The sequence below is a fragment of the Dunckerocampus dactyliophorus genome, chromosome 15 (genome assembly GCF_027744805.1).
Source record: "Dunckerocampus dactyliophorus isolate RoL2022-P2 chromosome 15, RoL_Ddac_1.1, whole genome shotgun sequence".
NCBI lineage: Eukaryota > Metazoa > Chordata > Actinopteri > Syngnathiformes > Syngnathidae > Dunckerocampus > Dunckerocampus dactyliophorus.
This window is the reverse complement of record NC_072833.1, coordinates 13515119-13530671: the sequence shown is the minus strand read 5'-3', so window position 1 is coordinate 13530671 and position 15553 is coordinate 13515119. Positions and strand designations below refer to the sequence as shown.

General features: G+C 39.3%; 2 protein-coding genes across 3 annotated transcripts; one reads left to right on the top strand and one right to left on the bottom strand.

Annotated features, from left to right (window-relative positions):
- Positions 1–765: 765 nt before the first annotated feature.
- LOC129168127 (claudin domain-containing protein 1-like) lies at positions 766–6343 on the top strand. Its single transcript, XM_054753038.1, has 4 exons — positions 766–1242; positions 2330–2437; positions 3153–3290; positions 4747–6343. Exons 1-4 carry the CDS (start codon positions 948–950, stop codon positions 4965–4967), a joined length of 762 nt encoding a protein of 253 aa, XP_054609013.1. The 5' UTR covers positions 766–947; the 3' UTR covers positions 4968–6343.
- Positions 6218–15511, bottom strand: LOC129168126 (N-acyl-aromatic-L-amino acid amidohydrolase (carboxylate-forming) B-like). 2 transcript variants are annotated; one of them, XM_054753037.1, is made up of 7 exons: positions 13673–15511; positions 13379–13599; positions 13121–13316; positions 12436–12529; positions 12263–12370; positions 12048–12160; positions 6218–11067 (listed from the first exon to the last, which is right to left on the bottom strand). In XM_054753037.1, exons 2-7 carry the CDS (start codon positions 13597–13599, stop codon positions 10828–10830), a joined length of 972 nt encoding a protein of 323 aa, XP_054609012.1. In that variant the 5' UTR covers positions 13673–15511; the 3' UTR covers positions 6218–10827. The 2 variants fall into 2 exon arrangements, with proteins under 2 accessions (XP_054609012.1, XP_054609011.1); XM_054753036.1 differs by having other exon boundaries at positions 13379–15511.
- Positions 15512–15553: the final 42 nt, after the last annotated feature.

Below are 15553 nucleotides of genomic sequence, written 5' to 3'. Positions count from 1 at the left end.
TCTTTGGCTTCAGCGGCTTGCACTCCACCGTGAGACGTATGAGCTATCCAGACTTATTAGTACAGATCAGTGCTCCACACGGAAAGTTATGTGCTGCACTGAAATGCGTCCAAGCGGAAACGGCGGTTAGGCCGAACTAATGTTCTGCACCACAGAGCCGTGTTTGTCAAAATTGTCCCCCAGCCGTGGGGGAGACCCACCACTGGTCATATCCATTGTGCAACACCCATCAATCACAGAAAGTGAAGCGAACTGCCTCTAGGTCATGTGGTTGAAATACAGTACCAGTCAAAACTTGGGGGACACTTTCACATTCCAGAGCAGTCCATGATTACAAATTTGACTTCAATTTGTAATAAATTTGAGCTTTTTTTATTATTATTGTAATGAATTACAATTACAAATAAATATAATACAGTAATAATGAATTAATAGATATTATTACAAATTAATTAAAAAAAATTCCTCAGGAAGCAATTAATTGTGATTTATTTAATATTTTATTTAAACGCTATGTGAGGAATCCTTATTATAATTAATTATCAATATACTGTAACAATGTTTGGATCTAACAATAAATTATAAACATATTGAAAATGATATAATACAATAATGGTAAATAATAATAAATAATAAACATCATATTATTACAAATTAATAACAAAGGTTTTCACAGTCAGCAATTAAATCGTTCACTGTGATGAATTCGCGCATTATTATCTGCTGTGAACCGGAAGCGGAAGCAGCATGGATTAGTGTGTGTGTTTTTAGAACCGTTTAGACGTGTTGTGTACGTGTGTGTACCACCATCTGTGGACGAAGAAGTGGGACAAGGGGAGGCAGATGGCAATGGTGGCCGGGCTTCGGTGCTGCTTGCTCGGACACAATCAGTGATGAATTAGTGCGTCATCGCGGAGGGATATTTGTGTATTTTAAAGGAACTAACAATGGTTGACAACCGCTACGCCACCGCTCTGGTGATCGCCTGCGTGCTCAGCATCCTCGCTACCGTCTACCTCTCCGTGGCCGTGGGCACACAACACTGGTACGCGTACAGCAGCCCCACGATACGTGAGGAGGCCAACGTGACCGAGCTACGGTCCCTCTACGAGGAGTTCGCCATGGAAGGAGAGCTGGACGAGAAGACGTACAGCGACACCTTGTTTAGGCTCAACGGCACCGTGGGCCTGTGGTGGCGCTGTGTGCTCGTTCCAGACAGCCCTCACTGGTACAAGGATGCAGGTACGAATGGGATGGGTCGATCAGGGGCGCGCCTGAGGGATTTGGGGGCGGAGGGTGGTGTCGTATTTTTAATATGTGGGCTCAAGCAGACGGCAAGATATTCTCCACATGCAAGTTCTCTTTATTACTCCATACGTCACACTCCCATGACCAACTAGTTCACCTTCCGGTAACATCCGGTCTTCAAAATAAAGGCACACCAGCAGACATAACTCACTACTAGACGGCAAGGTTTTCAAATGTGTCCAAACTTTTGACTGGTGTTGAACATGTTTTTTCCTACAAATAATGACGCAAATCTAATTGCATGTACCAGTCATGTTCTTGTGACATTGTTCTTAAAGATTGGCACCAATACACTGTCCATCATTTCTCCTTTCGTTCTCTAAGACATTATTGTGTAAAATATGACTCCTTCTCACCAAAACACGTCCATACCTCCACAGGTATGTCATCATGGCCTACTGCCTTCCCATTATTCATCCTACTTTCATCTTACTGATGCATGGAACTTCCTCATTTACAGCAATCACAGCTTCCACCCTTCTCTCTTTCATTTTCCACTTTCAAGGAGATCAATTGACAATGGTCTACAGCCAATCAGGACGCAGAAAACAATGGGTGGTGCAGACAGATGAGAGAGGGAAGAGAGAGACACTCAACATCCCACAATAAAATTCTTCTTAAAGGGCCAGGCTCGGCCTGTAACTGCGTTCACATGCTGTAATAAAAAAAAATGAAGCACTCAGAAAATTCCACAAAACAGCGAATCCGCAAAAGGTGAACCACGGTAGAGCGAGGGAACAGAATTATACAAAAAGGCCTGTTTCAGGGACTACAAAATGCATCAACAATTTAAAGCTCTTGTGCGGAAATTGAAGGTGACCAAGCCTTGGTCGTTGGTGCAACTAATTCCTACAGGTGTTCCATGTTCTGGAGTAATTACTACCTCCTCTGCTTGCATAAAAACAGTGTTCGGAACACACTGTGGTGCTATACCCTCGGGAACATCAGCTGAACAACATTGAAAAATGGCAAGGAAAAAGGAATATATATATATATATATATATAATTTTTTTTTTTTCAGGTGCCAAGATGTTGTTGGAGTGCAGGAGCTTCACCGTGCAGCAACAGCTCACTCCAAAATACAAGGAACCCGGCAACCACAACAGTGGAGAGGACTTGCTGCGAACATGTAAGCAATGTTTTTCTTGTTGCTGGGCAGAGTTCATAGGGTCTCAATCATAACTGCCTTATAAGCCTGTTTATATACATAGACATTTTTATTCAATTTATACAGTTATTGTATTTTTTTTTTACATTTAAACGAAATAAATGCTAATATGCACGTAACCATTCGTTACCTCCATCTGCATGTCTGCGACCTGTTGCTTGTCAGATTAGATGACTGGTTTCAGTCATCACTGCACATCACGCCATTAAAAACACTGCAAGTAAGCCACTAAAAATAGGGATTTTTATTTTATTTACATATTTTTTTTAATTTAAAAATTGTATTTATTTGACAAAAAAAAAAAACAACTAATATTCACATTTCCAATCGTTTGTTCATTGTGCATGGCAGTGACTTTTTGCTAGGAAGAGTTCAGCATGCTTAAGTGTATTTTTTCATTGGCCAATAAATGGCCAGTTTTCTTGAGCCTTATGAACACTGCCTAGCAACAGCTGGCAGGGACAGGTGACCAGCAATAACAATCTCTAACATTTTTATTCTTAAGTTTTATGACAAATAGCTTAGCAATGTCTGTGCAATTTATAATTTGGAAATTGGAAGTCAAATTGGGATACGCCCATCATTTGTTTTATTATTATTATTTATATATATATTTATTGAAGACTTGTATATAGCCATTCAGTGAGTCCTGCCCTTCTTTACCTTTTGTTTGTAGACTTGTGGAGATTCCAGTTCCTTCTCCCGCTTGTTTCTCTGGGATTAGAAGTCTTGGCAGGCCTGATCGGATTCTTCGCCTGCCTTTGCCGAAGTCTCGCCCCGACACTCGCCATCGGTGTACTTCACCTGCTAACAGGTAAGGTAGCTTGCGTGAATGGCGAGTGTCACAGCAAGACCGTAGCCCAGCAGGGATGAACTAACGTTGTGTTTTATTGTTTTTATTATTAACATCATTGGATTCTTTTTTTTACAATTAAAAATGATTCAGCAGAGCTAACTGGCTAGCCATTGACATTCAAAGTGGTTGCCTAGCAACAGTGCCACAGAGTGCAAGAAAACAAAATTCTTCGGGCCAAGGAAATGGAAAAATATAAAAATGGATAACAAAGAGATCAAGAATCTTAGGAATCTTGGGGAGGAAAACAGAGCACTGCGCCATGATATTAAGGTCTTGGAAGATGCACTGCAGGAGCAGTCTGTCAAGGAAGATAAAGACGCAAAGGAAAAAAATCATTAAGCAAATGAAGCATACAATGGATGAGATGGAACAGAACACACAAATGTGTAATTGTGACTGGGCTCCGAATTACACCCAGGTCTTATGCCAGGGCAGTTGAGAACAGAGGATAAATATTAAAGATCAGATTTATTTCAGTGATTTTTTTTTTTCCTTGACAAAACGTTCAAAACGATGGGAATCGTACAGAAAATAGATTTATAACAGTTGAAGGGACAATTATAGTGGTTAGCATGTTGGCCACATAGTCAGCAGAGCTGGAAGATTTGGGTTTGTATGTCCTTTTGGGCATCTGTGTGTGGAGTTTGCATGTTCAGTCCAGGGTGTACCCCGCCTCTTTCCTGAAGTCAGCTGTGATAGGCTCCAGCATACCAGTGAGGACAAGCTGTATAGAACATGGATGGGTAATATAATACAATAATATTTATTGAATGTTATTGTTTGAGGGTTTTTTTTGCCGTTTTTCATTATGACAGATGAGGGTCCCCACTTCACTAAAGTAAAGGTAACTGTAATCCCTCGTTTATTGTGGTTAATTGGTTCCGGGCCTGACCGTTCTAAGTGAATTTCCATGAAGTAGGATTCCTTCTTTATGAATGGAATATTTTTTGCAGTTAGAGCATAGAAAACCTGTTTCCAACCTTCTAAATACCAGTTTTAACATTATTAGAGCTCTCTAGACATGAAATAGCACTCATATTAGCCAGACAAAATAAATAAACCATTCATCCGCAACAGTAGCCTATGCTTTTATTAGGTATTATTGTGCCTGTTGTGAGATCATTCAAACCTGCAATAAAAGGCTGTTGTTCAAGCGATGAAGTCTGGTGTTTCTGTGTCTCACCGACACGGAGTGACCAGTGCAGAATACTGCATATCATTCACAGGATCTTTGAATGAGTCTTCTGAATGCCTTATATTTGTATTTTAGTTCATTTGTAAATTTCTATGCTTGAAATGCTTCATTTAGGCAAAAAAAAAAATAGGTAAAATTTGTTTTACCGCAAAGTAGTGAGGGACGACTGTATTTCAGATACTATGATGGTAACGGACCATCCGTGTTATGCCTCTGCAGGTCTTTGCTCCTTAGCCACAGTGTGTTGCTACTTAGCCGGGATGGACCTCCTGCACAGGGTCTCAGTTCTCCCCGACAAGGTGGATGGCTCGCTGGGTTGGTCCCTGTACTTGGCACTCATGTCCTCGCCGCTCCACATGATGGCCGCCGCGCTGCTTGTGTGGGCGGCGCGCAGCCACAGTCGCAACTACTACCGCATGAGCGCCTACCGAGTGGCCTAAAGCCCCCACCCACCCCCAAGCTGACATGATTGATTTATGACGCTACAGAGAGGATGTGGGTTAATCCAGGACCTGACGGATTATCATGCATCTCTTCAGGGATCAGGGAAAACCCACTGGACGTAACATTAGGGGCACTAGAAACATTCTTTTTGTCAATAATAGCTGGGATTTTAATCACAATAGAGCAGGTTTCATTTGGTTAAGCAGCAAGCTTTCATGTCTTGTCTATACCACTTGTGTTCTCAAGAGGTGATAGTGACTCACTATTATTATTATTATTATTATTATTATTATTATTATTATAGGGCCACACTGAAAAGAAAATTACATATTGACAATGAAGTCGTCCTATTACAAGAAAAAGCTTTTTACTTTACTTTTACGAGAATAGTCATATTTTTACAAAAAAAAACATCAGAATTTTATGGAAATAGTTGTTTTTTTTTTAAGAAATGTAACACTATTCAGATTATTCAAAGGAACAAAAACATTATATAATGAGAATAAATGTCATACTTAAAAAAATGTAATCTCATGAGAGTAAAGTCATTTTTACAGAAAAAAAGTGGAAATAAAAATATGTACTATAACAAGAATGAGGTCATATTTATAGTAAAAAAGTGCGAGTACTGGAGAAAAGTTATTTTACAAGAAAAAAAGATGTAATATAATGAGAATAAACGTTGTAAACATAAAAATAAATAAAGAATAAAGTCATATTTTTTTATGGAATATGGTGGAATTACCACAAGTAATATAACAAGAATAAAGTAGTATTTTGGGGGGGAATTTATTTTATGAAAAAAAAATAATACATGTATTTTGGGAGAAAAAATATGTAATTTAATGAGATTAAAAGTCTTTTTTTAATGAAAAGTATCAATACTACTCTAAAAAAAATACATAATATAACAATAAACATCTTTAGGAGAAAAAAGAAACTTATGAGAGTCATTTTTACAAGAAAAACATAAGACTACAAGAGAAAAGTTAATCTAATATAATATCATGTGAGAATATTAGACCTTTTTTTTTTTTAGAAAAAACATCAAATTAACAACAAAAATTGCATTATCTTGAAAATAAAGTCAGACTTTTATTCGAAAATTGCAGCAAGAATGCTGCGACAAAAATTGTAATAGTATCACAAGAATAAAGTAGCATTTTGAGAAAAAAAGATTGAGAAAAAGGACAATGTTGCAACAAAAGTCATATTTTAACGAGAAACGGTAGTAGCAGTACAGGAAAGACAGCATCTTATCAGAATAAAAGTTTTACAAGAACAAGATTACAAGAACAAGTCATACTATAACAAGAATTTGTTTTCAGGTTGGTATATTACAAAAAAAAAAAAAAAACTTATAAAAACATAACCATAATGTCCCATTTTTACGGGTTGTAACATTAAACGTTATTTTTTTTCTCCAAAAATATAACCTACTCCTACTTTATTCTGGTAACATCATGTATTTGTTTCTCCTACTATTTTGTAGTATTTCAAAAAATACAACTTACTCTCATTATAGCGCGCATTTTTTTCCTCATTAAAAAAAGAAAAAACTTTTTTTTGTACAATTACGTCTTTCTTACAATATTTGGACGTAATTCACGTTAGATGACAGCTTGTTTCTCACAATATTAGGACTTTATTCTGGCAGCATTATGTCTTTTTTTTCTTAAAATCACGAGTCATAACATGGGCACCTACTTCCTGGAAAGAAATATGACATTCTGGTAAATGTATGATTTTATTTGACTTTTTTTTAAATATGAAGACTTAGTTTTTGTAAAAGATGACAGTTTTTTTATTAAAAAAAAAACAACTTCTGGTAAAATTACAGCTTTTTGTTGTAATATTATGACTGTATTTTGGTAACATTACGACTTGTATCCTTACTTATCTTGTTTTTTGTCTTTTCATTGTGGCCCGAACTATGTACGTTATTTTGTAAATTAAGTTGCTATTTATTTACATTTCTTTGCATATTTGCTTTGTCTTTTCTACTACTCTGTAGGTTTTTTTATTTACATTATTTTACGTGATTGTGCTTCTTTGTTTTCCACATTCACTGAAAAGGTTTCTTTATTTTTTGCAAGGCTGTGATTCCATAGAAACACTACAAGAAAATAATGCACAGTGTTCCACCGTTTATCGCAGGGGATAGGTTCCCAAAATAGCCCACAATAAGTGAAATGCGCGAAGTAGCCATTATTTTATATGGTTTAAGGCTGTAAAAGTCCTGAATTGAATTTTAATGATCAACCTACAGGCAGGACACAAGAAATGATGAAGTCACTCACGCGTATTTCTCTCCTGTGACCGTGCCCTTTGTCCTGTCCCCGTTCCGCTGTAGTGTAGCGTTTTTGTATCCTTGTTACATCTCGCTGCAATCCTCCTCCTTCGAACCGAAGATTCATTTACGAGCTATCAAGTTAGCGATGACACAGGGCACACGGCAGGAAGGAGATTGATTGACAATGGTCTACAGCCAATCAGGTCGCAGAAAACAATGGGCGGTGCACACAGGCGAGAGAGGGCATAGAGAGACACTCAACTTCTCCACAGTGCAATTCTTCTTAAAGGGCCAGGCTCAACCTGTAACAGCGTTCATATGCTAGAATTTAAAAAAAATTGAAAAAAAAGCACAAAAATAATTCGGTAAACTGAATCCGCGAAAGGCGAACCGCGCTAGAGCAAGGGAACACTAACCGGTTTTAATGTCGAGCATCATGAATGTAAATGAAAGGCCACAATATTGCGATAAAGCTATAGCTTGTAATGCTTTGCACTTCAATTATTTTTTCATATACTGTATTCTTAGTAATCCAGTCGTGAAGTTAAAGAGAAAGAAGAAAATAATATATAGTATTTTATATATTGAAAACACTGCTTCCTTTGTTGGTTAAATATTACATTTTTATGTGTAAGTGAACAATTTTCTGCTGTTTTTTTATTTTTATTGAAATGTCTTGTGACTGACACAAATAAATATTTTTAAATTATGTTTTCATTGTCCGGTGTCGTCATTATTATAATAAATGTATAAATAAATGTCCTAAAGCGGCTATGTTTCTTACCAGGCATGTTCTATAGTAGATCAATTTGCTTATGAGGTAATAAAATCTGACATATGCTTCTTAAAATAAGCAAAATATTCTGCTATTACAGCTCGTTAGCAGATTATTTTGGTTGTTAAGATCGCTCACATATTGGTGTTATTTACAATAATGAAATTCCAAAATAATCAAATTCTCCCCATTTAATTATGACTAACATGAAATCTAAAACAGTTGAAATATAGTTATATACAGTTCCTTTCTATATGTTAGACAAATTTGTTTGTTTTTAAATGTTTTAATATTTATTTAATAATTTTTTTTTTTTTAGAATTGAAATCTAAGCAAGATCTAAAATCAAGGGTATTTTGACTAACAAGATATATTTCATACTTTGTATGCTAGACCAATTTGAGTACAATAAGTAGTAAAATTGGAGATGCTTGAAAAGAAACCAGGAAGCAAGGTTAGGTTCAAAGTAAGTTACCATGGTTTGACTTACCTCTCTTTCTGGAATAGAAAACCCAGAGTTTCCCTCATCTCAGTGTTTTAGAGTTTTCACCTGCTTTCTGGAATACCCTCAGGTAAGTAAATCATGACTGTGGCTGATACCCTTTTCAGGCTGAGACAAAGGTGTGCGGACCTCTCACCAAAGCCCGCTGCTGAGTGTTTTCTTTCACTTAATTGTTAACACTAGGGATGAAACACTGTAAAAGTCCGTCCTGCACCGGACAAGCCACCTTTTGGACTGGAAGTTATGCCATACATGTTGCACTGTGTTGGTGTCTGTCCAAGTTGGCGAACTGTACCATTTGCCACATTGTACATATTTCAGGGGACAGTGGGACAGTCTGCCTGAATGCGGATGAAAAAGCGAGGCATTCGGCGACAAGTATACAGTACATCGGAGAGTATAGGTGACATTAGCCGCAAGGCCCCGCCCGTTAGTGACGGTGACGGGCTAATGTGACCTGGCGGATCTCCTCAGCTACGTGCACCCCGCTTCCTGGCCTCGACGTTGAAGTGTGGCGCACCCGTTTTTGAACACTTCACCTACGTAAAAGAGACAATGAGACACTGCTGCACACTGCAGCTATGAACGCTGCACTTCAGTAAGGTAACTTTACTAAAAATAAAAATAATCATCAACCTGTTCAAACTCTTACTGTTTCACTTGTAACTTCCTACAAAGAAAAAACAGTGCAAAGACATAGAGTGTTTTTAGATATTACACTAATTTGTCACTTTGTCACCTGTAACACAAAGCTTATATACTCTAACGTATACCGTAGTACAATATACTGAATACTTTGAAAAAGTCAAGTAACACTATTTTTTTCAAGATAATAGTAACATTTCAGGACGAAAGTTGTGTTTTACAAAAAAAAAAAAAAGTTGTATTTTTTTCAAGATAAAAGTTGTATATTTACAGGAAAAAAGGGAATATATTTTTAGACGTTGGAATATTTATATATTCATAAAACGAAAAATGAAATCTTACAAATACAGGTGGTTCTTAGTCTACGAATGAGGTTCGTTCCTACGACCGTGATCGAACTTATACCTAAATGACAGCTAAATTAACACCTAAGTCACTCACAGTGTACATGGAACACCAGGACATATAGAATACAATAATAAGTTGTCTTGCACACTGGACGAGGCACTGCGAGGGAGGGAGAGACAGGTTTCATGTGCATTTCATAGGAGCAGATCCTATCTTTATCCTTCATAGTGGATGCTGCATTGGAGCACCTTGGACCGCGCATGCAGCCGACCATCTCCAATTTCATTTTTCCCACTTTCCTTTTTTTGGCGGGCTGCCACCGGAAGAGTCTGTCTCACGCTTGGGAGACATAAAGGAGGCTAAAGGTAAAAAGTTCATGACAATGAACAAAAATGAGGAAGCGTAGCGACCCGACTCCATATGACTCCATCTATGTACTGTATTACTCCGCATACGTGTTCTTCTGCTAGGAGCACGCAACAGGTTCTCTTTTTTTTTTTTTTTTTTTTTACAGTGTTAATAATTTGTGAGTGTTAGTAACCATGAAATGTTGTAAAATAAGTCCACCTGTAAAGATGGATGATTTTTTTTTGTGAAATCAAAAAATAAGATGGAATATTTCGAGATGCAAAGCTTTAGGCAATTAAAAAGTCGGAATATGATGATTAAATTCAGATTTTTTTAGTAGACAAGAGTTGTAAATATTATGAGACTACAGTTGTATTAAAAAAAAAAAAGTAGCCCATTTTTGACAATAAGAATATCGAAAAAAAAAATGTAAAAAGTTGCTCTTACGTTAGCATGTGTTTATTTTTATTTATCCTAGAGGATACCGAGGGCAGCAATAAGTTGACATGAGCGAGGCTACATATCAGGAAGGCCTCATTTTCTTCTTCTTCTTAATATTATTATTGTTATTATTAGTAGTAGTATTTAATATATACAACAATAATAATAATAATAATAATACATTTCAATTGTAAGCTCCTTTCTAAAAAGGACACTGCACAAGATAAGCAAGGATAAAAGGATAAAAACATGAACAAGTAGAAGGGCAGTGCAGAAGCAGTCATAGGGAGTACGCTATGCAGTCTTGAACAGATAGTGACTCAATGTTTTGAATGTCAGATGGTAATGACTTCCAGAGTTGGGGAGCAGAGAGACTGTAATCTCTGCTCCCCATGTTGCTGAGGCGGGCAGGAGGCACGGTGAGGTGAATAGAAGCGGAGGATCTGAGGGAGCCAACTGGAGTGGTGATATTTTGTATAGACTTTTTTTCCCCATTTACAAGCGTTATTCCTCCTCTTCTTCCGATTGGAATCTCACGTCCTGATAGTCTTCTTTGAGTACCCGGACCGCTGGGATGGTGAAAGTGCGCTTGGTGGCAAGGTAGAGAGCGACGCCCTTCTCGTAATAAGCGCATTCATTGATGAAGAACGGGTAAAGAGCTTGGCTGCCTTTGTAGCTCACGCTTTGGCCTGAAAAAGTCTGGAAGAGGGGGTCTCCAGGGTGGAGGAGGCAGAAATCTCTGTCCTGTGGAGGAGACGAGAGGGAGAGGGGTCCAGGTTTCAGTTGGGATCCTTCCCTTTGCATGGTTGAACTTGACCTTCACTTTTGTCCACTTGCAATCGCTCTGATTTCCATCCATCCACCCATTTTCTATGCCGCTTATTAGGCGGCCTATCCCAGCTGACTTTGGGCGAGAAGCAGGGTACACCCTGGACTGGTCGCCAGCCAATCACAGGGCACATTTAGACATATAGATAAACAACCATTCACACTCACATTCATACCTATGGACAATTTAGAGTCTCCGAATGGAATGTGGGATGACCCAGAGAAAACCCACGCACGAGAAAATGCGGAGATTCAAACCGGGTCTTCCTGATCTCCTGACCGTGTGGCCAACATGCTAACCACTCGGTCACTGTGCGGCCCATGCTGTGATTCCATCCATCCATTTTCTATGCCGCTTATCTACATTAGGGTCACGGGGGTATGCTGGAGCCTATCCTAGCTGACGTCGGATGAGAGGCGGGGTACACCCTGGACTAGTTGCCACAGAGAGCAATGAAGAACTTCATGCCGTGTCTCCATTCTTTCTGCTATGACGGTGCGCTCTGTGCGATGAGGCGTTCAAGTGTACTCGTAATTGTGAGTGTTAGGCGCTAAGTGTTTTTCATTTTCATTCACATACCCCCAATGACAATTGGCGTACCGCACTTTGGGAAGCTAGGAGCTACGCTATATATCAAGAAAAACTGCTGTACTACAGCAGTAATGAGATATATTATGCCAAGCAATCGAGACCTGTTCGATTGTTGACACTTGATCGACACTTAGCAGACACAACTCAAAGAGCTCTGTTCGACACTCCAGCCATCCTCATTCTTAACCATCCTGTACTAGCATATTAAAAATAATAACTTAAGGGACATTTTCCACTTGTTTTATCGCAAGGCAAAACTCCTCACAATGCTCCGGACTTTTCCCCATCTACTGCGGGTTTGTACCTGGAGTTGAGGATGAATGGCCGCCGTGATGTTTTGCGTGTCACCATCTCTCGGATAGTCCACGTGCCCAACCGTGGTGAACACGTCCACTGGTCCCCCTTTGAAAACGACGCCTAAAACCGCAGACGAATAGCGTGATAAAGCACTAGTTTGCATGTTATTTGACATGTAAAACTGTTTTTTTTTGTTTTGTTTTGTTTTGTTTTAATAAATACCTGAGTTGAAGAGACGCACCCAGTCGAGAATATGCTGAAGACCTTCTTTCATGGCGGAGTAAATGTTAGACCTCACCACACCGTGAGGCTGAGGCCCGATCTCTAACGCTGCATTAGATATGAATTTGTAAATATGAGAAGAATAAGATGATGCAATTGCCTCTTAAACTTACCAAAACCATGTTTTCCAACTGAAGCCACGGAAAAAGAATCCTTGTCTGGGACATCCAAATGAATGTACCTCACTGGGATATCTGGCATCTCTCTCTGGAACAATACAGAACTCCACTTATTACACCATTTTTATTATTTGTATGATATGAGCCAAATATTGATTAAAGCTAGATTCATTCATACAAAAAAATGTAGATACTATGTGGGTTTTTTACAGTTAAAATCAAACATTTTAATCATTGTGTTCTTGTCAACAAACATTGACCACATGGTCATTTATTATATTACGTTGTACAACACAGCAGCAACAGAGCCAATGTTGTAATAGCGGTAAGGAGCGGTAAGCGGTAAGAACTGCTCAGTCAGAATGAATAGCACTGACGAGTTCTTTGTAAACAACAGTGCACCATGAGTTTCATACTAACAGCTGATTTTAAAGCACGTAGAGGTACATAAAGCTGCTGGATGCCACCACTCATGATACTTCAAAAGGCTGTGACTGCCATCTTGTGGAGTTAAAAAAACTACATTAGTAGATTTCCTACAGCAACAGCTGCTAATGCCAATGTTGTAAATAGAGACCTTGTGGTTATTTATATTTTTGCGGACGACACACCCCTGCGACTAGAAGAAACTTGAACAGAGGCGTTAAGTGGTACATTTACATGTTTTTTTGGCGCTTACCTGTAGGTGGCGGTATATATGCAGGCTGATCCAGTCACAGTCAGAGAAGTTGATAAGACACAGGCCCATGTTGGATGTGCTGTTGTGGAGGTCACAAACTAGGTCCACGGCTCGTGGACTCCCTTTGGGGCCAAGCATGGCGTTCAGCTCTCGGGCGCGGACTATTTCATAGGGCGCCGGATCGGGTAAAGGGCCGCTAACAGGAGCAAAGATATGGAAAATCAGTGGGAGGTGGTTTAGAGACAATCCAGAACTTACTTGAGGGCGGCATGGGTGAAGCAGCGGTTGAGGTCGGTGTCCAGGTAGCGGCGGCAAAGCTCGGTGGCCAGCGGGTTGGACAGCACCGTCTGCATGGACACATCTTCGTCTCCTGTTCCCACCCTCAGCATCTCCCTCACGAGGTAGACCCCCGAGAGCTCATTTCCATGGGTGCCGCCGCAGACGGCAACCCGGGACAACCCAGGCAAATGGACATTCATCTTGGACAGATTGCAGTAAAATGGGTGAAAAGTAATGAAAACATTTTTTTGAAAGGGAGATTTAACATCTTACCTTCCCTGCGTGTAACCTTTCTCTACCCTCTCGCCCTGGCGTTTACCCTCTGGCACCCTCTCCCAGGGCTTTCATGGCATGTTCACTGACTCAGCATTCTCCTCTCTCTCTTTTACAGGCTCGACGTAGCTGTTTTGTCACCGCACTGCACGCTATCGCAAAGGCAAGCAGGGTGTGTCCAGCCTGTCTTATGTCAGAAGAGAGACTGCCTGGTTTGTGCTAGGGGTGGGCGGTGCTTCAAATTTTGGTATTGATCCGATACCAAGTACATACAGGGCCAGTGTTGCTGATACCAATACTGATTACATTTTTTACTTAAAATTTGTCAAAATCATTGAATGATTGTGATTTTGCCTTTAATTTATTGATCATGATTATAATCTGAATAAAACGCAGGACAAAGATTTCACGCAAACAAAAACATTTGATCAACAACCTTATCTGTGAATAATTTAACAATATATAAATGAATATGTAGATAATGTAACAATAAACAAAATACAATTATTCCCTTCATTACATACAATTTTTGAGCAAACTGAAGTCAATATTGCAAAATTAGTAAATTAAAGCAAAAACTACTACAGTATTGGCTCATTTAAATTTTTGCCACCAAAGCCCTCCTCATTCAAGCACTTATTCCCCAAGTTTTGTAAGCAATATATCTCTTCAATTGCCATTGTTGCCCAGGTAACAAGCTAAATGCATAGAAGCGTAATCCAGCCTTGAGCCCAATAGAATGCCTGGAACACTTTTTAAAACACATTTTAAATTATAAAATATATAGGTACTTACCACTAATGAATGAAAATGAAAAATGGTCGATAGAACAGATGGAATTGAAGTTACAGTCTAGCCTTGAGCCTGGTCATTAGGATAGCGGTACAACCACGCTTCTGTCTCCTGTGGCGCCGCTGCCATTTCCCCCTAAAAGGGCGAGTGGTGGCATGCGGCTCCGTAGACCGTTTGGTTGTCCTGGCTAGCTGTCAGAGAAGGCGTTCCACCAAGCAATGTCTACGTAATCCACACTGCTTGTTGTAATTCCACTGATGACGTACGATCATACTGTATATTAACTTGTGTTCGCCAGCATGTTTTGAGGCCAGATTGTAAGAAAGTTCCCAAGTACACCTGTAGCCATCTTGCACCGATGTCACATCGTAGATGTATGCTGTACTGTATGTTGTATTATTATGCTGTGTATTTTATGCTTTCACAAATTTATAAATGATTACTAACTTAGTGTGAATGAGATGTTTCCTGTAAAAAACTGCTAATTTTCAGAGAAAAAAACAAAAAACAAACGTCAATTATTAAAACTGTAATTTGTCCTGACCAAAAATCCGCTAATTTGTGGGAATTGCAAATGCTGAATCGTGAACTGTGGGGATCCACTGCAGATCAGGAGGGGAGCAGACTCAGCGCGGAATGTCTGCAGTCATCAAAGCTTTCATAGTCGAGCGCACTCCGGCATTGTAGTTTCCAGTGAAATTTCTGTGAAACACTATACTTCCCACAATCCTTGTGTTTTGTTTACATTTCTTTCTGTCACAGCGTCCTACAGTGTCGACAAGGAAGAGGAGCTGCTCTGCCTGCAGTTTTTGAAAAGCAAAGGGGAGGAAGGTGAGTATGCCATGCTGGTGCAGGACATGAGTAGTGGTGCTGCTGAAAAGCATTTTCACTACGTCCAAATGTCATCAGAAAAATTCAGTGAACTAATTCGGGGAGTCACCGTTCATCAGTCATCGCTGCACAGAGGACGGCTGTGCAGCAAAAATGCAAACCGGTGTCACATATAAAGTCGTGTCAATGTGAAAAATGAATGCTGAGCAGAAGGTGTCGGACGTTTCGCTTCTCATCCAAAGAGCTTCGTCAGCGAAC